General features: G+C 45.5%; 2 protein-coding genes across 5 annotated transcripts in view; both read right to left on the bottom strand.

Moving 5' to 3' along the window:
- The window catches only part of PARP12 (poly(ADP-ribose) polymerase family member 12), a 44842-nt gene extending 39220 nt beyond the window's left edge, over positions 1–5622 (bottom strand). Inside the window, exons 1-2 of the mRNA XM_029233404.1 lie at positions 4879–5622; positions 976–1111 (exon numbers count right to left, since the gene is read on the bottom strand). Of these exons, the coding sequence (XP_029089237.1) occupies positions 976–1111; positions 4879–5207 (465 nt within the window). The 5' untranslated portion in view covers positions 5208–5622. The remainder of the gene's footprint in view (positions 1–975; positions 1112–4878) is intronic.
- A 12423-nt stretch (positions 5623–18045) lies between these two features.
- Positions 18046–24256, bottom strand: part of KDM7A (lysine demethylase 7A) — a 40622-nt gene continuing 34411 nt past the window's right edge. The window contains exons 16-19 of one of the 4 annotated variants that reach the window (XM_029233629.1): positions 23987–24195; positions 22579–22664; positions 20296–20569; positions 18046–19633 (exon numbers count right to left, since the gene is read on the bottom strand). In XM_029233629.1, the coding sequence (XP_029089462.1) occupies positions 19539–19633; positions 20296–20569; positions 22579–22664; positions 23987–24195 (664 nt within the window). In that variant the 3' untranslated portion in view covers positions 18046–19538. Of the gene's footprint in view, positions 19634–20295; positions 20570–22567; positions 22665–22732; positions 23636–23986; positions 24196–24256 lie in introns of those variants that run through there. The other 3 variants (XM_029233630.1, XM_029233633.1, XM_029233632.1) reach the window with 3 other exon arrangements.

The following is a 24256-nucleotide window of genomic DNA, read 5'->3' on the forward strand; positions in this document are numbered from 1 at the left end:
GAGTAATAAGGAAGCACTGTCATTAAAATATATCCATCTAATCCCTGTTGCCTCATCCAAGAAGCAGTGCCAGAGCATCCCACAGAACCTGTGCTGGCCACAGAACGACCACTCAGATCTGCCACAGAGCACAGGCAACTCTCGGCCCAGCTGCTGCCCTTTGCAGCCGCCCTCTTTACACAGAGGGCGCTCCCAAGGGCTGCTCTCAGCCAATGACCGGGCAGGTTGTTCTGGGGAGACACAGGATGCCAACCAACAGGGACTTTAGCTCAGAACTTTTCGCTGTCTGGGTAGAAGCTTCCTGAGAACTGCACTGCAGTCAGGGTCTCTTCCTACCGGGTCCCTTTCCTTCCCCTTCTCCTGCCACAGATGTCAGAGCACCAACACCATCTGAAGCCTTCCCCACCTTCTTCTGCTCCCTCCCCAATAAATCTCTCACACTTCCAATCCCACCTTGGTGTCCGCTTCTCTTAGGACTCAAGCTAGTCCATGACCATTGCAGTGAGCTTCAAAGCAAGTGGGTGGTTACTGTCTGAAATGCAGTATGAGAATTCACATCAACCCAAGTTAGAAAACTTCCCCACAGACCTCCGGGGTCTGGTGGTACCTGCATTTTTCTAAGTCCTGCTAGACAGGGACAGGCCAGCTGGAATCTCTCACTCCCTTCGCTCTGTGTAACAACTGGCTGCAGCCACTGGCCAAACGGGCTCCCCCAACCTCACAGAAGCCCTGCAAAGGAGGTACCAGCCCAACTGACATGGAGGGAAAGGAGGCTTCAAGAGGAAGCAAGGTTGGCACAAGATCTCAGGGCTAAAAATCAGCAGAGCCAGGAGCTCAGTCCAGGTCTCCCTCCAGGCAGACCCCAGCGATCACAGTGGGGCCCTTGGCCTCTCTTCCGCCATGTCTTCCTGTCTCCCCACCTCCTGGTCCCTCCCTCATCACTTACACTCAGGCCCACCCTCTCCTGGCACTCACCTCCGGCAAGAGCAAGGGGTCGTTCTGTAACAAGAGCACGCAGAGCTCACTGAAGCTGAGGTGGTCCACGCCCTGAGTTTTCAGCACACGCGCGTTGTGTTCGGACGTCAAGTTGTGACCGTTCCTACAGTCCTTCCTGCAAAGAAGCAGGGCTAGGGTCACAGTTGAAATGTCTCCCCAAAACCCTTATGTTGAAGTCCTAACTCCCGGTACCTCAGAAGTGACTGTATTTGGAGTCTTTCAAAAAGGTGAGTAAGTTGAAATGAGTTCACTGGGGGGCCTAATCCAATCTGACCGGTGTCCTTATAAGAAAAGGGGATCAGGACACAGAAGGAAGACCATGTAAAGACACAGGGAGAAGAAGGCATCTGCAAGCCAAGGTTGGTGTCGGGAGACACCAACCTGCTGACACCTTGAACTCTGACTTCCTAGCCTTGAGAACTGTGAGAAAATAAGTTTCTGTTGTTTAAGCCACCCAGTCTGTGGTACCTTGTTAAGGCAACCCAAGCAAACTAATACAGCTGGTAAAATCAATCTTTAAGAAAATTTTTCAGGAATAGTTCCTGACATTATTTAGAGGCACCAGAGAAAACCAGCATGTCTATGCCATGAAAAATCATAGTGCTTATTTACAAAGGAAGAGATGGTGCCTTGCAAGCACCTCTCAGCAGGTTTTTGGTAAGAATGATGGAGCCATTCCCCCAGAGTCACAGCATGCCAGTCTCTGGGCACTTACTGGCATTTAACATTGGCTGAATAAATGAGTGTGGATACAGGCGTGTACACACACACACACACCACACACACACACCACTACTGGGGCCCAGCCCTTTTTTCTGCTCCCCTCCTGCATTCTTTTGATCAACAAGCCCCTCTTGAACACTCTCTGTGAGCCAGGCACTGGCACCACGCCCCCATGATCCAAAGATAAGCCTTCAAATGATCACCTGAGTCAACAAGACCCAGAAGAGTCAGGTAAATAGCATTTGCTTGACTCAAGACACTGCCATACCTACGATAAGCATCTCAAAAGAAAATTGAACCCCTGGATCTACTCCCCCAAACCTGCACCTCCCATGGGCTCCCCCATCTTAGTAAAGGGCAACTTCCCTCTTCCACTGCACAGGCTGAAAACCCTGGAATCATCCAACTCCTCTCCTTCTCTCTAGTGGAGACACAGACATTGAGGTGACTCTAAAGTGCTGTGGGAAATGCAAGGTCAGCTGTGATCAGGATGCATCAGCGCAGAGAGGGGGCACCTGAGCCTGACAGAAGTGGGGGAAGCAATCAAGGGATGGTGCCTGGAAGGTATAAAACCTGAGCCAAATACTTAGGGTTGAGCAACCAGGCACGGAGAGCAGGGAAGCACATTCTAGGCAGAGGGGCCTGGTAATCACGATGATGATGATGGCTACTAAAACTCATTGGGCATTTACCACAAACCAGGGTTTGCCTAAATGTTTCGTGAGTTAACTCGTACTGTCCTCAACAAGCCTATAAGGTGGGTAATACTATCCCATTTTGCAGATGAGGGAACTGAGGCTCAGATAAAAACTAATTTGCCCAAGATCACTCAGCGGGCAAGGAGCAGAGCCAGGGTAGAGACAAGGCAGGCTTGCCTTGGAGCTGGGCTCTGAACCACTGTGCTCACTGCCCCCTAAGCACAGGATGGAATTGGGGACCTGGGACCCTCCCCAACTGTCGCCAATGAACAAAAGCAGCAGTGATGATCTACTTCTGAGACAGCTGACCCTGTGGTTGAGGAAGACAAGTAACTTCGCAGGGAAAGTATAGAATGTGCAGCTGACCACACCCACTCTCCCTTCTGCAACCCAGAAACAGCCACAGAAGGAAGGTTCAACAAACTGTCCTGTGTAAACCACAAGGAAGAGGGAAAAAAGAAGAAAACTCCGGATCATCCAGGCCAGTAAATACCAGATTTCCAAGACAAATAAAATCTGACCCCAAATTTTGGGAATTAGCCTAACAGGGCTGCCATCTTTATTTTACCCACTACGGACATTAATAAGGCCCACCAGTGGTCCCCGTCTTCAGGTCCCTCCATCCGCCATTTATTGTGTCTGCCTTCCCCTCCAGGTGTGCCCTGCCTTCCAGCCCGGAGGTGCTGCCTCTCCACCAGCCCCCCTGCAGGCCCGACTGCCCCAGGGCTCCCTCCACTCTCAGCCTCCACCTGGATCAAACCCATTCCTGGTGCTGCAGCCATGGCATACACTGCCCAGCAAGTCCCAAAACTAGCATCTCAGGGCCCTGGTGATCCTCCCAAGCTTCAGACCTGGATAGCTACCCCCTGGGCACACTTTGAAACAAAACCCTCTCCCGCTCTCTGTCAACAGTAAGAAAAGGAAGTCAGCTCTGTGTCAACACTAATAAAGAAAAATGAGTCATCGCCTCTTGGATCCTGTCACCACCCTCTCACCAACTCTCCCAAATTCCTCACACATACGTCCCTTCCTCTTCAGGGTATTTCTGGGCAGCTGCTTCCCAGGGATCACATCTCCCAGCTCCCCCTGCACCCAGGCAGAGTCATGAGACATCCTGTGGTGCAGGTGCCATGGACAGAAAGATAGCTACCATTCCAGACCTGGCCCACAAAAACCTCCCACCAGCTCTCTACTTTCCATCTCCTCCACCTGCTCCTTGGAACCTGATACCCAGATGGCCTTAGGAGCCATGGGCTGAGGAGGGCAGAGTCTAGGTCCGCCAGCCTGGGTCCCTAAATGACTGCGTGCATCAAGGTCCCTACCCCATGCTGACTATTAAACCTTACCCTTAGACCTGATGTGAGCAACAAATAATGTCCACCATGTTACGGTAGAAAAAAGAAAAGAAACTAATTCTTCTAAATAACGGGGCTAGCTTCCAAACAGGTCTGCATCACATCCTCCTCTAAATAAGCACCCGCACCACTAAGATCTCTTCCTCAAACGCACACCTGATGGCTACTCGCCTGCCATTTGACGGGCCCCATCACCTTCAGGGTGAGGTCCAAATTCTTTAGCATTAACCTCATTAATCCACTCCACAAATCTCACTGAGCACCTGCCAGGCGCAGAGCACAGAGCTGAGGGCCGGAAAAGGCCAGCCAGGGCCAAGACAGAGGGGCCTCTGCTCTCCGAGTTTTCAGTTCTACTGAAGGAATGAGCGGCCATGACGGGCGCTATGAGAAAAGTAAACAGAACAATGTGATGGAGAGGAAGAAAAGTGATGCCTGAGTCCTGAACGATACAGCAGGCAAACCAGGAAAGGCGCTCCAGGAGAGCAGAGGTCACGAGATAGACTGGAAGTGTTCCAGGACCAGAAGGGCATCAACGGAGGGGACGAGGATGGAGGGCCGGCAGGGACCAGTTCCCTGAGGGACACGGGGGGCGACGGTAAGGAGCTTGCATTTTATTCTAAATGCGGCAGAAGCCACTGCCGGCTTGTAAGTAAGTGAGAAAGGTTTCAGAAGAGTCCTTCGGCTGCTGGGCACAGAGCCCGCCTCTGCGTGGGCCCTCACGGCCAGCTCTGGAGCCCGGGGCGCTCTGGAGCTCAGAGCAGAAGTCAGCCGCAGCCCCTTTCCTTCTGGAGCTCCCTCCCTCTTCCCTCGGCCAACGCTCTCCAGCCCCACCCCGGTACTGCCCCTCCCAGGGTGTCCCACCCCCTGCTGGGCTCTAAGTCGCTCTCCGAGACCGCAGGGGCCCAGAGGACACCGCTCGACGCGGAGTCCAGCGCACAGTTCCGGGTATTCAGTAAATGCTCGATAAATGTTCGCTGAAGGGAATTCCGGGGAGAGGCCAGGGAACAGCCACCTCACTGTCGCCCCCGAATTTACGAAGGGCCACGACCGGGCTGGGAGCGAAGAGGCCCTCTCCCCTCGTCGGGCTCCGGGGCGCGGCGCCTTACCTGTCCCTCAGGATCTTGCACTTGCCGTAGAACACGAACTTGCAGAGGTGCAGCTGAGCGCAGAGCCCCACGCAGCTCGGCTTCGAGCCCTGGTACGCGCCGCACACGCGCAGCGGCGATACGGCCAGCACCAGACGCTCGACGGCCGCCGCGCCGTCCCCGGCCGCCCGCCGCGCCACCGCCAAGCGCCCGCGCTCCCGCAACAGCCGTTCCAGCACGTCCCCGCCGACGTTCGCCCGCAAGCGGCGCCTCAGCTCCTCCAGTTCCAAGGCGCCCCCGGCCGCGCACAGCGCCTGGGTCACCTCACGGAGGAGGGCGTCTGGAGCCATGGCCGTCGAGCCTGGGACTGGAGGGGCGTGGGCGGTTCCCGCGAGGTGGAGACGCCGGCCGGAAATGAAACCGAAAGCTCCTCAGGGCCTGGGGGGAAACAGAATCCGGCCTCGCCACGCCCCCGGCCCGCAGCTGAGCGGGGCTCGGCGCCTTCCGGCCCCAGCGCCCCCAGCGGCTCTAGGCCTCACGCCCTCCCCGTCGGAAGTCCGCAGCCGCTTCTTTGGCGTCCCGGGGATTCGTCGCCGGGTCCCTCAAAGTGGTGAAAGAATAAGAGTCACCACAGCCTTGGGGGCCGCGCTCGGCGTTCTCGAAGCGCCTTCGCCTGGACGAGGGGGGTGGGGCCGCCCAGGGGCGCGCGCCGCCCCCTCAGAGCCCGGGCCTCGGGAAGTAGCGCGGCTAGCTGACCCCGCACCTTTGCCCCCGGCGCTAGGCGGAGCAGCAGGGAACGCCCACCTGCCAACGGCCGGGCGGCGTCGCGGAAGCCGAACTCATGACGACGCTCAGGGAAACTGGGAAGAGGAACAGGGGCTTCGCCAGGGGAAAGCAATCACGCTGAATTGGAAAACGGGCTTAAGTGTTAGCCTTCTTTTCGGTGCAGGCAGTGAATCCCTTATTTAAAAATAAAAGCCGTTTCTCCCCACCCCTGCTGAGTGAAGATGGAATATTAAAGGCCATTGGGGGCACAGGGACCCTCACAAGCGTCGCTGATGGAAATGTGAAGTGTTAGAGCCCTTTGGGAATGTAATCCTGGAATAGTTATTAAAATGTTTAATGGGGCTTCCCTGGTGGCGCAGTGGTTGAGAGTCCGCCTGCCGATGCAGGGGACACGGGTTCGTGCCCCGGTCCGGGAAAATCCCACATACCGCGCGCGGAGCGGCTGGGCCCGTGAGCCATGGCCGCTGAGCCTGCGCGTCCGGAGCCTGTGCTCCGCAATGGGAGAGGCCACAGCAGTGAGAGGCCCGCGTACCGCAAAAATAAATTTAATTAATTAATTAATTAACATGTTTAATATGCGTCACCTTTGACCCAGCAATCTTTCTTCTGAGAATCTTCTAGTAGTCAAAGTAACGGTAAAGAAGTTATGTATAAAAGCGTTTGTGTGGAGGGGGAAGGGTTCTGGGAGCAACGCGGTTGATCGTTGTCCAGACTGTTAACACAGCTCGAACCAGCGCGCATTGAATCTCTGCCTATTGATCTAGAGAGACATCCACGATGTGTGGTTAAGTGAAAAAAGAAAGCTGTATAAAAATGTTTAGGGCTTCCCTGGTGGCGCAATGAGTTGGGGGGTCCGCCTGCTGATCCGAGGGACGCGTGTTCGTGCCTCGGTCTGGGAGGATCCCACGTGCCGCGGAGCGGCTGGGCCCGTGACCCATGGCCGCTGGGCCTGCGCGTCCGGAGCCTGTGCTCCGCAGCGGGGGAGGCCACGGCGGTGAGAGGCCTGCGTACCGCAAAAAAAAAAAAAAAAAAGTTTAAATCGATAGCAAGAAGAGAATCCCATTTGTGTGTGAATGTCGCGGGATATTTTTGAATGGGCATCGAGACAGCTGAGGAAGGACCCAGTGTTGTTGGCACTGACACTGGTTGTAGAGAGTACGCACTAGGAGGTACAGGGAAAGTGGGAAAGGAAAGTTGAGGGGCGGAAGAATTGTGGGGGAAAGATATAGTATTACATTAACTTAAAATGAACATAAAATTCTATTTATAGTATTACTACGAAAGTGCAAAAATCTATTAAGTGTATGGATCAAGAGTAGATAGTAACACAGACAAATAAAAATGAATTAATTAGGGGATGGGATGAGGGACAATTTTTCTCTTGTATTTTAATTGTTCTTTTAATTCTTTTAAAAAATTATTTTTATACAGCAGGTTCTTATTAGTTATCTATTTTATACGTATTAGTGTGTACATGTCAATCCCTATCTCCCAGTTCAGTTCATTCCCCCCCTCCCCCCGCCTTGGTGTCAGTACGTTTGTTCTCTCCATCTTTGTCTCTGTTTCTGCCTTGCAAACCGGTTCATCTGTACCATTTTTCTAGATTCCACATATATACGTTAATATACAATATTTTTCTCTTTCTGACTTACTTCACTCTGTATGACAGTCTCTAGGTTCATCCACGTCTCTACAAATGACCCAATTTCGTTCCTTTTTATGGCTGAGTAATATTCCACTGTATATATGTGCCACATCTTCTTTATCCATTCATCTGTTGATGGACACTTAGGTTGCTTCCATGTCCTGGCTATTGTAAATAGTGCTGCAATGAACACTGGGGTGCATGTGTCTTTTTGAATTATGTTTATCTCTGGGTATATACCCAGTGGTGGGATTGCTGGGTAAATTTTTTTAATTGTGTAAAAAATTATTAATAAAATTTTATTTTTAATTTAACTTTTAACTTTTATTTATTTTTGGCCACACCACGAGGCTTGTGGGATCTTAGTTCCTGGAACAGGGATTGAACCTGGGCCCCACCCTCCATGAAAGCACTGAGTCCTAACCATTGGACCGCCAGGGAATTCCCTTAACTTTTAAATTTTAATTGTGGTTTTAGTATTGTTTTGTAATAAAAATAACATGTTTTAAAAAAGAAAGGAAGGATGATGCTATTATCCGAAAACTGGGTTCGTTTCTTGGTTGGGTGTTGCGCCAAAAGATACAACCAAGCCAAAGATCGACTGGGAGAAGGAAGGATTTATTACCTGCAGCAAGTAAGGAGAACACGGGAGAGCTTTCACAAAGCACTGTCTCCCCAAACAGCAAAATTGGGGAAGTTTTAAGCTAAGGGTAAGTGCATATTCATGAAAGGGCTTGAGCAGAAGTCAGCATAGAATTGGGGCAAAGTTGACAGAGCCCAAGCTTTAGTTAATTGAAGTCATGAGGTTCAGAAAAGTCAACAGTATCATCCCTTAGGTTCCAGTTTATCTGGTGGTTGAGCACCTGAGGGGTGTTTAAATTCTGCAAAACAGCTCAAGTTAAGTGCTTCAGACTAGTCTTTACCATTGAAACAGAACTGGGAGTCTTTACAACTGATTTGTTATCTTTGCTGTTGTTACTTCTCTTGCCTAATGACAGTTTGTTCTTTTGACCATAATTACTGAGACCTGTTCAAGGGCAAGCATTGTGTCCAGGCCTAGATCTCAAAATGGCTTAGGCCTAAAATGGTTTCTCTCGTGTCAAGAAAGCCATGCCATGGGACTTCCCTTGCAGTCCAGTGGTTAAGACTCCACACTCCCAGTGCAGCAGGCATGGGTTCAATCCCTGTTCGGGGAACTAAGATCCCGTATGCCACACGGTGTGGCCAAAAACAAAAAAAGAAAGCCACGCCTGGTTTTCTTTCTCCAGGGATCCCCTACCTTATCTGCTTACAATATAGCAATGGAGGCATAGATTGTAATGATGCCTACAAATCCAGGAAGGCTAAGGACTGCCATCAGTCACTAGAAGCTAGGAAGAGGCAAGGAAGGATTCTTTGGAGCCTTCAGAGGAAGCACAGCCCAGCCGACATCTTGATTTCGGATTCTAGCCTCCAGAACTGTGAGAGAATAGATTTCTGTTGTGTTAAGCCCAGTTTGTGGTAATTCATTATTGCAGCCCGGGAAACTAATTCAGGCTTCTATTTTCCCGGTGAGATGTGAAGAAGGATTATCAGCTGCAAGTGGGGCTAGAGTGGAGACCAGGGAGGGAGAAGATGTAACCCCGGGATCGTAGCTTGTTTCAGAGAATGGAAGAGCAAGTTTCCCCCAAAAATACAGGCGTGCTAGACAATATTAAGTCCCATGTAAGTCTGAGGATCATAAATTTAACCTTAAACCAGTCAAGCTGGTTATGCGATTGGTTTTTTTTCCAGCAGAGATTAGTTGCTTCTGAGTTGCAGGGAAGTTGGGTTCAACTTGGATTGGGGTTTTACCTTTTGAGAACAACTTGGAGGGAGATCAGGACAAGTTGTAGAGGGCCTTTGCAAAGGGGAAATTGTCTTAATAGATCATGGAAACCAATCTGGGTTGGAAGGAGAGCGAAGGTGAAGGGAGTGTAAGAGATAGTGGGAAAGATCAGGGGTTGGACATCCAAGTTAGACCAAAAAAACCATTGCAGGAATGAAAACCTGGGGGAATACATGACACGTGATAAAGACAATAAATAAATAAAGACAATAATACAAATTATACAAATGACAGTGAAGACACAGAAGGTAAAAGAGTTGGGAGGATAGAAGATGGTGAGTGGTGACTTGAAACATAGTAGAGACTTGCTTATGAGGCAATTAAATCCTGAGCCTGTTTTGAAAGGTCCTTCTACTGTTTGTGGGAAGTAGCAGTCACTGTGGGCAAACCTCAGTTGTTCTGGGAACAGTCACTGCGTGACCCGTCTTTAGTGTGTATCATGGGGAAGTGGGAGTCTCATTGAGCAACCGTATAACAGGACTTTGTTGTTGTGTGGCTTGACAACACTGCCCTCCCAATACCCTGCCTTACACAGAGCCGGTCTCTGGGTAGGAGGGGAGTACACAGCAATCCCTTCCCTGATCATCACCCTGCCCAGGAGTTAAGGCAGAGCAAGCAGCACCCATGAAGGGTCCTGCCTCAAAGCTCTGAAAATACTGCTCCGTGGAATCCAGTGACTCCTTCAGGAAGCACGTTTTCCTTTCCTTTTGGTAGGGAAAAAAAAAAAAAAATCCTTTCTTAACCTAATTAATCTGTTTTGTAGTTTTACACAATAACCATTAGTATAATCTGTATTTTCAAATCAAGTCACACCTATATACAGTAAAGTTTGCAAAGCATTACCATAAAGTTTTGTTTCAGGTTCTAAGGGAGGGAGGGATTGGGGGAGGGAATCATGAAAATGAGGACTATCTGTGTTTGTTCATGTGTTTATTCAGTGTATTTTTAGTGAGATTTGTGCCAAACTCTGGGGAGGTGCTGATGACAGGAGAGTAATACATGTAGTCCTAGGCCTAAACGCAGGCTGGTTGTTCAGACAAGACAAGGGGCACTGCTGAGTGAGAAGCACAGCGATGGGAGCACGGACAAGGCTGAGAGCTGGGGAGGAGGGAGGGTTTCCCCCCTGGTGACCTGCTGGGTCCCGTGCAGCATCCTGACCCAGCCCAGCCCTGCTAGGTCACCAGTGCAGAACCCCAGGGAGCAGCAGGGCCTGACTTCTGATGGTGTGAATGTGTACCATGGTACAATTAGCCTCCTTAGGGCAGCTAATCCATACCCTGTGGTAGAACACATTTGTCCTTTTAAATTACAGATTTGATACTTTATTTGAATTAGAAAACAAAAATCATTAAACCAAAGTGTGTGCAAGTTCCCAGCCTCAGTGATCTCCCCATCCCTATTCCCAGTCCCCAGAGGTCACCGGCCACCACTAACTTGGTGTGCGTTATTCCAGAACCTGAAATGTATCTGAAGTTCCCTAGGTATGGAAGCTTCTAAAATAAATGCGTAGGGGAAGGTCAAATACTATTTCTTACTATTCTTGTGAATCTTTTGTCCCAGGTTATATTTGCCTTAGAAAAACTTAGGAAATTTACACGTATTACTATTTTTAGGCCCTTTATTGTTCTCCAGCTCTGGCATGGAAGGAATGGGAATCTACGAAACTTCAGAACTAGCCCTTCAAAAAGCCTAAAGAGTATTTCTGGGACCGAGGGTGGGAAGAGCCCGGCAAGGAAGGGGAGATGGGGGAGCCCGAAAGCGAATGAAGATGAGGAGACAGACGTGGATGGGAGTGGGGGTGAGAGAGGAGCCAGGGTCCGGAAGGCGTTCGCGCCGGCAGAATCCAGAACCGTTTTTCTCTTTCTCCTTCCTCACCTGGGCCGAGCCACTCACCAGGGCCGAGGGGCAGCGCGGGAGGCATCAGCACATCCCCGCATCCCCGCATCCCGCAGGGGCTGCGCAGGCCCGCGGAGGGTGCACAGGCACGGCCTCTGTGCAGACCCTGGGGACCGCAACCGTGGGAATTCATGCTCGGTTCGTGTGTCACGTGTCCCTTGTGTACAGCCCGAACTTCACTAGAAGGTGAGGTCCCAGAAGAGAAACCGCACTCTTTCATGTGTGCCCAGCTCCTGGGGAAGTACAGACTCAAAACTTTAGTTGAGTGACAGGAAACGTCTGTAGGAAAATACATTTTTGATTCAGAATGGGTGCCTACAAAGACAATTTTTGAACAAAACCATTCCTAAAGACCATCTATTCCTTTTCAATAATTGAAAGTATACAATAATTAAAAATAATCAGAGAAATAACATGGCCTTTAGAGTTGGGCTTTGATTACGGTCTCAGTCCTACTCATTAGCAGTGTGAACCCGGACACGTCATTTACCCTCTGGCCTCGGTTCCATCTGCAGGATGGGAAGGACAGCACCTGGCTCGTTGGGCTGCTGTGAGGAAGAAAGGAAAATATGCGTGGTCCACGGTGAGTACTCAAGCAAAGATACCGAGGGCTCCTCTTCCAAACCCTGCCTGCCTGCATAGGACTTAAGACGCCACCCCTCCCGCACTCTCCGACGCCCCGCATCCCTACTGGTGTATCGCACCGTCTCACTGCTTGGCAGAAACACGGAAATCCGGCTAAAGTCTAAGGACAGCACGTCCTGATCGTCAATTCTAACAGACGAGCTTAATGAAGGGTCAACACCCCCAAAGGCTTACAGACAGTATGCGGATTTTTACCAAAGAACAGATTTGTTCAGATCCGGGTTTCCATCAGCTGGACGAAAGCAGGCCAGGAAGTAGAAAGGGGAGGTGTAAGCGTGCCCTGGGTAGCACTCCTGTGAGGCTGTTGAGGTGTGTGCCCTCTGCACCTCCTACGCTCTTGCAGGTATTGGGCAGTGAAAGAGCTGAGGCCTCAGGTTGCCTTGCCTTCCAGAAACCAGCGCCGCTAGGGCTGCTCCTCCCAGCTCCCTTCCCAGGCCCCTCTTCCACCCTGAAGCGCCGCCCCCACTGGTCCTGCTTCCTGGGTCTTCTGTACCGGCACACTCAGATCCCCCCAGGCCTGGAGCTGGGAGCCCCCAGAGCACCGTGTCCAGAAGGCCCCCGGTCCTCCTCGGTAAACTTGCACTTCCGCCCTCACCTGCACGAGGCAGCCAGGCCCAGGGCGCCTCGCTCTCCCTCGTCTTTCACAGCCACAGAAGCTCCCTGAGAACTGGGGCTGTTTGTTCACCCTGTAGCTCTGGCACTAGAGCTGGGCCCGGGACTCTGCAGGTGCTCAGGAAACGTCTGCGGGGGGGGGGGGGGGGGGGCCCAGGCTGGGGACAACGAGGGCTCTTAAGTGACCGTCGGGAAGCACCCGCACCCGTGGCCACAGAGCAGCCTTTTCTCCCCAGTCACCCCTCTGTGTTCCTCTGTTTCAGCAACTGCTTCCCCAGCAGCGCATCCCATAAAGCAATAAGACACATTACTTTTTACGTTGAAACCTTCAGAACTCGTAAGGAGCGTAAGTTTGACACAGTTTTTCACATTCTTAAATAATTCTCCCAAGACTCAATAAGCAGAAAAAGGGAACAGAAAGTCAGAGCTGGATATAGAATTCAGATTTTTTCTTTCAAAGACACATTTTATATAACTTTCAACATTTATGCTTTCAAACAAAATAAGCAAAAAATACACCGAGTGCTAAAAAAAAAATCAGAACAGAATTAATACCAATTTTAATTTCAATATTTTAAAGTACAGAAATTGGAAAGTAGGAATACCAAATACAACTTTAAACAAGTCACTTGTCCTCCCCTATAATAACCAATGTAAGCTACTTAAAAACTTACAAATTTAAAACAGAAACAAAATAAATACTGTACACTTTCCCTGCCTGCAGGCAAAAGATGGGAAATACTGTTATGAATCGAAAAAAAATGCTCTTAAAGCTTCAGCATCCCACTTCCCAGCCACACTTCACTCTGTCGTCACACAGTGTGCTTCTCTATTCAAAGGACACACATGTGCACACACACTGACCGCCTATCCACACAACAAGACACTACTCTGCAGACACCCCGAACGAGAAAGGCTAAGTCACCTGGGACCATGGGCATGAAAATCAGCTCAGGAAAGTCAGTCAGGCTAGCAAAACATTACTACAAAACTAGTAAATACCATAGCCAACAACTGTCCCTTTTCAAATTTCACAGATTTAAACCCCCTAAAACCAATACTACCCCTCCCTGTCACCACCCTTTACCCTCCCCCCACCCCCCCCAAAATCAAACCAACCTGCTGAAGCACTGGCAAAGTTCGACATTTCACAGTAAATGTGAAAGTTCATATCATATAATCTCATTAAAATGAACCTTTTCACCCTCTTTCCACAGCATGAAACTGTTATGGCTTAATTTATATTAAAAGTAGAAAAGTCTTTTCAGAAGGAAATGCAGTCTGCCCAGACGCATGTGCATTTCCTGATCAGTGCTATTTCACACCTAACAACTGCATGACTTGCTCTGCAGTCAGAAGCTGTTTTCGGAAAAACTGAGGTTACAGCTTTTGATTCAGTCTAAACCATAAATGTAAGGCCCTTAGTTTGGTTTAGGTTTCTTTTGCAAGATAAAATAACCTTGGGGTTCACTTAGCAAGTTACACCTCAGGTCCCTGACTATAACGTGGAAGTTACATGTATGCTTTGTAAAAATAAAAGGTGAATCCTATGAATCTTAGAGGGAAGAAATGATTCTAGGCAAGGAATCAACTCCTCATTAAACATTACACCTCCTGCTGGTAACAGTTACCAACCAAAATCCACCAAAGAAATATAAGAGTATTTCTGGGTTATTTTATTCCTGCAAAATAGTATATATTCCAGCACTTATGATCACTGTTTTGGTGAAAAATCTTGGGGGAAAATAGCTGACATTTTGAATAGGAAATGGCCAAAATAAAACTGGGTGGAGACAAGGTTTATCTTTGATTAAGTTCCATTTAGGGGTGCTTTCTGAAATAAAGAAAAGTGAATTCAGGATGTCACAGGTCTTGCATAGGTAAACTACTTGGAGGTCAGGGGCTACGTGGTAGCCAGGGTTTATTAGTGAAATAGTGCAGAGCAGATAAACTTGTTGGAAGAATCACTGAATACAGTTTCAAAAAGGCTTTAACAAAGAAAATTTAATGTTGCGCTTGTTAAGACAAAGCTTCAGGACACTAGGAAGGACAGGAAGGGTGAGAGGGAGACTCTAAGGGGTAGAATGCAGCTTAATGAGTATTATTTTCCCATACCCATTAAAGGGGAAAAAAACCCACCATAACAGAATAAAACCACAGTCACAATAAGCTAATTGCTTTGAAAACAGGCATTTGCTTCTTAACGTCCTTAACTTAAAAAATTTTTATGTAAGGGATAGCAAATATTTGACTTACGGCATGACGTTCACTGAAAAAAAAAAAAAAGCAAAAATAACGGAAGGGCTTTTAGTAAGGCTCCATTATTAAAATTACATTACGTTCAACAGCAATGTAGTGAGTAGTATGTGACTTCTTCCCCTTTCTTTCCACCTGGCTTCTAGAAAGTGTATCAACATCACCCGCCACAGGATGAGCAGAGGCCTCACAGTGTCACAGAACAGGGGCTGCTGTAGGAAGCAAAGTACCAGAGGTTTGGGATCCACTGTGACCCCAGGCGAGTCACTGCCCTCGCTGGGTTTCATTTGTCTCTCTTCTTAAGCTAAAGATCTGATGTTCAGCCTTCTCAAAACTGCTTTAGATGAAGGTCTACGGCATCTGAAAATGACCGGTGATCTTTAACTTCTCTTTTTGGAGGAAGCAATTAGCTTAATAATTAACGTGAAAAACGAACTTATGAAAAAATTTCAAATTTATATAAAGCCCTCATCTCTTAATATGAAATCATAAAATGCTTACATACCGCAAGAGCTACTTCTGGCAGTAGTATGCTGGGCCATACAGTTATTCATCAACTCTTTGGGGGGCTGACTGATCACTATAAAGAGCATTTCTTGAAAAAAGCAGAATCCGGCCGAGTCTCCCTACACTACAGTGGTTTCTTTCTCTCTCTAACCAACGAGCCATGGTTGGCCAACTCAGAGCTGTCTTTGCTGATCCCCATCTATCTACCACCTTATTTTCCCGCTCTAGTACCACGGATGGTTGTTAAATCATTTTAATTCCATGACTTATTTTACCTTATGCTAGTGCCCTGAAGAGTATGCAGAATCTATGAAGCAGTACTCTTTGAGAAAAACCTAAAATTATCTTTTAATTACTTTAAATCATCTTAATGATTACTTGAGGATAAACGTTCTCACGCTTACCCATAAAGTATCTCATTCCTTTTTCTTTCACTTCATGCACTGATTCTGACTTTAATTCAGCATCTTGTTAGAGATGCTTCAGATTTTTTAGGTAGCAAGCTCTGGGCATATATTTGATATGAAGCAAATTTTATGAGTAACAGCAGTTTTCATTTAAAAATGCATATAGGGCTTCCCTGGTGGCGCAGTGGTTGAGAGTCCGCCTGCCGATGCAGGGGACACGGGTTCGCGCCCCGGTTTGGGAAGATTCCCACATGCCGCGGAGCGGCTGGGCCCGTGAGCCATGGCCGCTGAGCCTGAGCGTCCGGAGCCTGTGCTCCGCAACGGGAGAGGCCACAAGAGTTAGAGGCCCGCGTACCGCTAAAAAAAAAAAAAAAAAAAAAGCATATAAATGTGCATTTGCTGTCAGCTGTAACTTAAATAATGATAAATCCTCTGCAAATATGAAGTGTTAATAGATTAAGGAATGCTTTTCTGTGTTTTTCTTAACGGCATTTTGATCCAAATTTACAAATGCGAAAACTAAGGCTCAGAAAGAATAAATGACTTCTTCAAGGTCACGCAGTTGAAACATAAAGGGCAGAACTTGGACAAACACCGAGGTCTTCTGCTCCCTTTCATGCTATAACATGCCCCTATGATTACGAACATTTAATTAACTTTTGAAATGTTTTTCAAATTTTGAAAATATAAAACAACTTTTTTTTACTTCTACCTCTACAGTTGTATAGTGTATCTCTGTTAAAACTAATAACGTTTTGTTTTATGAATGGGCCCTCTTGCTTAAGTTTGCTTAGAAGTGAAAATAATACTGCTTATTTCCTGGAGAAGATACCTTCAAGAGCAAACAATACAGCTTCAACTTTATATGCCCCCCACAGTACTAAGTAGTGCTGGGCACATAGTAGATGTCTGATAAATACCTGCTGATCTCATATGAATAAATACAGTAGAGTTCATTAAAAAGGCAATAACTAGGATTATTAAAAAATAGAGCAAAAAAAATAAAGCAGTATTCAGTGCTAAGTAGTGACCAAGATGGGCTTGTTTTCTGAGTTTATAAGATGGTTTCGGTCAGAATTTTCAATTCTGTATGCTTTAAAAATGAACTGATACTTATGAAGTTCAAAGTATTTCCAGGTATTGAACTATTATAAACTGCCAGCTTTGTACAGTTTACACCTTTAATCAATACTGGAGAGCATAATATTATGTGACGTTATGAATTACAGTACAGGGGATCCCAGGTTAACAGAAGTCACTTATTTGAATCAATACAGGAAAATGACTACCTACTACTACACTTAAAATTGCATATGTTAAATCGTAAGTGTTTGACAGAATTTGTATTTGCTTATAACTAGCTAAATGCCACCACTGGTGTCTTCCTAGGTTGCAGGGTCTATACAACACATAATAAATGAGACTGAGGGAAAGGCTGTGTCTATTGCAGTCGAGTCCAGATGCTGTTACTTCAAAGTTCTGTCATTTCCACAAGATAAAGGGATGCATCACAGCCAGTGATTTTACAAGAGGTTTGACAAGGAAGTCACTGGATCAGTGGCTGGATTTTTACCAATACACAGAAAGATTACATGTATTCTGTTTTAGTGGTTATTTCATGTTACTGAAAGTTTTTTGAACTTAGCCAGTTAATGGGCTAACACTGCCAAAAATGAATCCACAGTTCCTTCACTTAAAAGTTCAACATACTGGCTACTTAAAATTAGTATTTACCAGCCTAAGTACACAGGGCAGATACTGGCTACAATTTTAATTCATAAAAATAAATTATTTATTTTCATTTTTATAGCGAAGAAAAAAAAAGGTAATCAAAAATACTTAGCGCTGTGAAAAATGTAAAGGCAACAAAAGAACCCAAATCATAATGTAGCTGGAAAAAGAAATTATAATTCTCAATGCTTAAACTGACACCAAAACATGTGTATTTTAACACTAAAATGGTGTCTACAGAAAACCAAAACATCACAGTAATATATTGTGTGGGGAAGGTGGGAGAAACAGGCAGACCCACATTTTTGACGTCTTGAGCTCTGATGACCAACAAATGACTGACTGTACCTATCTCTACCTAGTTTTGGCATAGCGTACAGAGTTTAAGTAGGCCTATTATAGACATTTAGTACTCCCATAAAAATTCTTCTCCCTGACACCCAGATAAGACCCAGACAGTGGTCCAGTCACTTGGACCAGAAAGGCTCATTTTTAAGATATTTCATATATATTCCATGAAATATTGGAACGGAGGCAGAGTAAGAAATATTTCTCTTTGAAAATACACATTTGAATGTGACCATGAAAGATAATGGTATAGACTTTTTTTTTTTCTTAGCTCTTTAATACAGAAGGGAAAGTCCTGCTACCTTGCTGAGTAAAAAAAAAAAAAAGACAAACCCATAATATGGCCGTATTTCTTCTCCATAAAAATAAATTTTATCCAATTTGCCTATAGTTTCTTTGTAGGAACTTGTAAAATGCTCTATTGTCAGAACTGGGAATATCTCCACCGCCCCACCACCCCCCACCACCCCCCGCAGAAATCACTTGTTTTTATGTCACGGGGGGCAGAAAAGGAAAATATAAGCTATTGCAAGCAACTGAAAACTGGCACTTAGTAAAAGTTGTGCACAAAGGAGAGAAATGATTCCTTAAAGCTCAACCAGATACTTAACCTCCCTATGCACTGGTTAAGTTAGGATAGACGGAAGAAACTGCAAAAAGCACCCATTTAACTCCAAATCCGTATCTTAAATAATTCTTTAGAAGGTTAAGAAATAAAAAACTAAACACACACACACACACACACACACACACACACACACACCCAAATCATCTACTCCAACATGCTTGCTTCTATACAACTTAATATAGTATAGTCTTATTATATTACGGCTTATTATGCAGATTTGAATATTCTAAGTCAAACCATATTTCATATTTTCCAACAAATTAGGTATACAGAATAAAAGCGTCATAAAATATAACCTCTGTGGCAGGTGTTGGTCCTGCCCTCCAATACCAGTAGTATGAAGAAGGCCCTCTGTAGTTACAAATGTATTTGAAAAACTACAAACATGACAATTTAACCAAACTTATAATACTTTTCCCACGAGTAGGGAAAAGATATTAAAGCTGTACTCTTTGGGACCCAGATATCATCAGCAAAAAATGAAAATGCAAGAAGCCTATTTTTCTATTTAGAAGAAAACTGCAATGTCAAATGAAATAAGACACGTGGGGTCTTCTATGTAGTTCTTACACATTGGCTATGAAAGTATTTCCCTGCAAAGAGAAGAGTCTTATGTCGTTATGAAATGATGGGGAGTGCAGAGGGAAGGTGGGATATAGGTAATCGACCTGGATAACAGTATGCACCTTGGATGTTAGCAAAAGCGAAGCTAATAGCTTATAAAAAACACATGAATTATATAAAATAAAATGATTTTCATATACATCTTAATTTAAAATAATTAATGCATCAAATCCCTGTTTAAGACTTTAACCTGAATAGCAAATTTAAGAGTCCAGACTAGTTACTGTTACCGTGGCTCTTCCCCACATGTAACACACACACTATCAAAAATAATTTAAAAACCTTCACATTCTTAAATCTAAATTAGTGAGATATTTCTCCAGAAATCTTCCAAATAAATAGCTTTAAAAAAGAAAGAATTTAAAAGCTGTTAACTTTAAAAAAAAAATCTGTTAAATAAATTATTGATAATTCTTTACCCTACCACAGAAAACAAATCAAAACACTACCAACAACAAAATGGAATTCAAGCCCTGACAAGAGACCCTTTCCAGTTCAAGGTCTCTTTTTAAGGTTCTACCCTCCTTCTTCCTCTCCCCACCAGGTCCAAAATGGTTATTGCTGAGTGGGTGTGGCACAGTGAAAATGCAGCATCAGGTTCATTTTGTTCTTCAGGCAGTGTTCCCTACGGTACATGCAAACTGCTTCAGCGGGGGCGCGCGGAAGCTCCAGGCTCCCGTACCCCGAGACCGGTCTCCGAAAGGAAGAGTGACCACAACCGCAGCTCCGTCACACAAAGAAACGTGCGTGGCCATTTCTGTTCAATTTAAGGATCTTCCCAAGACGTTGTTTGGCTGTTGCCATTCCTTTTTTTGGACGTTTACCTATAACATACAGGACACCAACAACAGCATAAATAACAATGAAAATCATAGGTGACGGCACCGGGAAGATTTAAACGAGGGCGACGTGGTAGGCAAAGGCTTTTCGGTGTTTTGAATGAGCAGGGTCACACTTCTGGAATTCCACTGCTTAAAACTCTTCCACCTCATCATGTGAGAGGGAAGGGCCAACCTCCTTCACTAGGACTTAGGAGACGCTCCCACGCTCTGATCCCTGCCTACCTCTTCAGCACGAGCTCTTACCCGATCCTGCCTCAAACTGTGCTTCAGCAGTGAAACTGAGGGCAGTTTCATACATAACCCCGTGCTGTTTCTCCCCGTTGTCCTGTGGGTCACACTGTCTCCTCTGCCTTCGGTGCTGTCTACCCTGTCCCTTCCCCCACCTCAGCATGGCTAACCCACTGTCAGCCTCTCCAGGATCTACCTCCCCCTCCAGGAAGCCCCTCCTGCTCCTCGGGGTTGACTGAGGTATCCTGCTTCTCTGTCCCCATAGGAACCTGTGCACGCTGCTGCTATCGCTGCGCTGTCTGTGACGCAGCAGGCTGTGAGCAACGTGAGGGTACAGACGATGTCTATCTAAACTGCTACTGTCACCAACATACACAGTCAGAAATGGACTTAACCCGCACGCGTGCAGCAGTTACCTTTTGTTGCCTGGTTGCTGATAGGTGGCGGATTTGATGCAGGTCTCTTGGTGGGGTGAAGGGGCACTGAAAAGGAAGTTTCACCAACAGGCCTTTCTGGGCTTACACTGCCATTACTCATCTGGCATGCCCCTGACATCAAGCTTGAACTCTGCATATACTTTCCATTCTGAGGGCTTGAGCCACTGCTGTCCACAAAATTCCTACTTTGTACCTTCTGACTGATTTCTGATGAAACTTCCTTTCTGATGCATTTCTGGCCTCTACTTAGATCCTAAAAAAGAAGGAAGGAAATAAGGTCGAATTTTTAGGGTTCCTTTAAGATGAGTACGGTATTTAACCTCTCTATGCACTAACAATTCAAGGGAGAGAAGAAATAGATTACTGAACTTGGGTTTTCTTAACATGTAGTAGCCTCAGAAAACCACCCCTCCTGAGGGCCATCTCATTCCAAAACCTAGAAGTGCTGAAGGATTCAAGTCTTGAAGATGCCTCATAATTTAAGTCGAGAAGAAAACGTAGATAGATAGACAGACAGACAGACAGATAGACAGATAGATAGACAGACAGATGACTGGTGGGTCTTGAAGTCAAAACAGAGAGGGTCCCGACCAGAATTAAAAAGAGAAGGAAAGATAAACTCGAAAAGAGCATGCTGCAGATGTGATGTCTCACAAAGCTAGTTTTAAGTGTGTGTGTGTGTGTGTGTGTGTGTGTGTGTATTAAAGTGAATTTCTGATTCTGTAACAGTCAAGTAAGTTTTAAAAACAGCATTCAACACAGACTTGCTTTAAAATAGTCTCACAAATACTGCTGAGCATGAAGAAACAGCTGTTCAATTTGACATACCGTTCTAATACCTCGCTGGATTACAGTCAATAGAAATTCAATCTCCTCTAAGGTGACCTTGCTAATCATCTGTCCCCTGCTTCTTTATTTCCAGACAATTATAAAAACAGCCATTAGGTTTACATAACAGCTTACTCTTAATGCTAAATCCTGTAATGCTAATGAGTTATAAGTTTTATAACCAGTGAGGCACTATAAACTCATACACTGAATAAGTGAACTCTTAATAGTTCAGGGATTTCTTAGCTGACCTTTGACCCTGGAGCATATCCTTCCAGGAAGAGAACTTGTATGTACTTGCCTTGAAAGAGTAACTCGGTTCTTTTTCCTACTAACACTGTAATTGCTAAGTATTTAGAAAATACAGATGAGCCAAACGAAGAACATAAAAACTACCCATATTTCTGCTACTCAGAGAATGCTTGGGGTTGGGGAGGCTTGAGGACTCCACTCTGCCACATGAGAATTTTGATTCTTTCTTCGGCTGTCATTTTCCAAGGTCTGCAGCAAAAGGTCATACTGCTTTCCTTGTATGGTGCTACTGGTAAAGTTTTGCTTTTTTTAAAAGGTATTTTGGGTTCGTTTTGTTTGGTATAAGCATTCATACACCAGGATCCTAAAACATCAAGTGCCTTCTCTTAGAGCAGGGACTCTTAATCTGGAGTCAACGAATGGTCTGGGGTGAGGGTGGGCACAGACCATGAGAAAATGTAAGCACAAGTCATATTTATGATGGACATTTTTCTGGAAAGAGAATCCGTAACTGTCATCAAATTCTCAAAGAAATTTAGTATCTAAAAATATCTGACAGGGACTTCCCTGGTGGTCCAGTGGTAAAGAACCCGCCTTACAATGCAGGGGACGTGGGTTCGATCCCTGGTCAGGGCACTAAGATCCCACAGGCCACGGGGTAACTAAGCCTGTGTGCCACAACTACAGAGCCCACGCGCCCTGGAGTCTGCGCGCCACAACTAGAGAGAGAAAACCCACACGCCACAAATAGAGAGAAGCTGCGCGCCTCAACAAAGATCCCGTGCGCCGCAACTAAGACCCGACACAGCCAAAAATAAATAAAATAACATTAAAAAAAAAAAATCTGACAAACAACGTCAGAAACTAAAAGGATCCTTGTGGTACTTTTTTTTTCCTTTCATGTTTCATTCTAGCCAGACATAACCTAAAGGTGTTGGCAGCCAGGAGTTTTTAACTGTTTTCTTAAATAAACTGTTCTTTTCCAGATCACATTCTATCCATAAGCCTTTCATCAGTCATTATATCAGAATCCCTGAAACTGGAGAGCTGTTCAAATGTGCGTTTAATGGTCATTTTTAAGCTCTCCAGGTCTAGTGGTTGATTACTGGTTGCAGCTTAAAAAAAGAAAGCCAAAACGGAGCCAATGACAATCTATTTGAACGCTTCAAACCTTGAATATACCTGACGATTAAATCTGGAAGTTGTATCAAATTGTTTAATCCAGGAAGAACTCCTCAAGTCTTGATCTTCAGTCTTGACATGATACCCTAAAGAGAAGCTTTCATTAAATGATCTTCGCACAAACTGGATCATAAAGAACAAAGTTAGCCTGCTACTTAAAATTGAAAGTAAGTTTATATCGACATTTTATTTTCAAATGAATATACTAGCTCTTTATTCCTATACTTTCACCACACTCTTTTCCCTCTCAAAAACAAAACAGTCACCGGCTCTCAATCTAACATGTTAATTCTTTCAATTCTCCCAATGACTGTCTTTCTATGGCAGGATTTTGTGCCAGATGCTGGAGGACCTAGATCAAATTCTATGGCCATCTGCTGTAGATGTAAAACCAAGTGCAATAATACTTTCTCTAAAAGTAATATATTTTCCCATATAGAATAAAGGCACACGTTTGCCTGAATTTGGCAGCATTTCCGTAGAAGCTTTCTTTTCAAGGGACAAAGAGATTACAGGGAGACAGAATGGTATAGTGGAAAGACAGACAAACCCAGATTTGAATTTAAGTTCTTCCATTATCAATGCATCTTAAGGCAAGTTACTTAACCTCTTTAAACCTCAGTTTCCTCTTATACAATAAGCAAAGATTTTGAGATCAAACCGTCTAGTCCTGGGTTCAAATTCCAACCTCTGAACAGCTATGTAAGTATGGGCAAGTGAATTCCACTAAGTCTTTTTTCCTTTACCTGTTAAAGCTACATTACATACACCCAAAATGTTGTTTCGAGAATTAAGTGAAATCAATGTCAAGCTCCTGGTACTTAGTTAACACAGTTAGGTGGGAATGAACACAATGTCTACAACAGACTTCAGTTTTAATGTGGTACCATCTTCTCCCCAATCCTCCTCAGATTTTTAGGGAAATAAAATTTTTCACCAAAGGCAGACAGAAGAAAACACTGTGTGGCATCACTGATAATGCCACCGAGTCTTGTCTCTTTCCTAATGCTTCCTTTTCAAGTAGGAGAGAATGTCCTCAAGCAGTAACAGTTCAAAGCTTGCTTCCACAAAAGGAAAAAGAGTTGATTGTTCAAACTGAGCACGTCAATTAAGACACCAAAACATTCCCTCCACTCTGACCCGACTTATAAAAGGGAAACAATACTGTCTTGTGACAGCCAGTGAACACAACTCTTAATCCATTAATTTACATTTTGAGTTCTTATACTTGCATCTTACATTTGTCAACATTACGTATTCTTTTGCCAACAGGCTTAACACCATTTCCAACTAAAGATGTGCAATAAACAGTTCTTATTCATAATCTCTAACCTCAACTAGGATGACAGGGCTGTTAAGGTGGGGCTTATATGTTATTTTTCAGAGACTTACAGTTTATGTTTCTTACCACTTTCCACTGGCTTATCACAGCGATACAGCTGCCTAACCTCATGGTTACTGCTGCGACAGCTGCTGGGATCCTGGAGAGAGTGTCTTTCACCACCGCAGTCTGTGCTTTGTATCTGCCTTTGTAAACACGTGGAATAGTGCAACCCTGCCATAGACAGCATGCCCTGAATAGCTTCTTCCTCTGTGCTCGTCGAGGTAGGACACTCCCTAAAGGGCGGATCAGCAAAAAAGAACCTTTTTAATTCTAATAAAATTTTTGGTAAAATTT

This window comes from Monodon monoceros, unplaced genomic scaffold (assembly GCF_005190385.1).
Source record: "Monodon monoceros isolate NGI ecotype Baffin Bay Population unplaced genomic scaffold, NGI_Narwhal_1 Super_Scaffold_2, whole genome shotgun sequence".
Lineage (NCBI taxonomy): Eukaryota > Metazoa > Chordata > Mammalia > Artiodactyla > Monodontidae > Monodon > Monodon monoceros.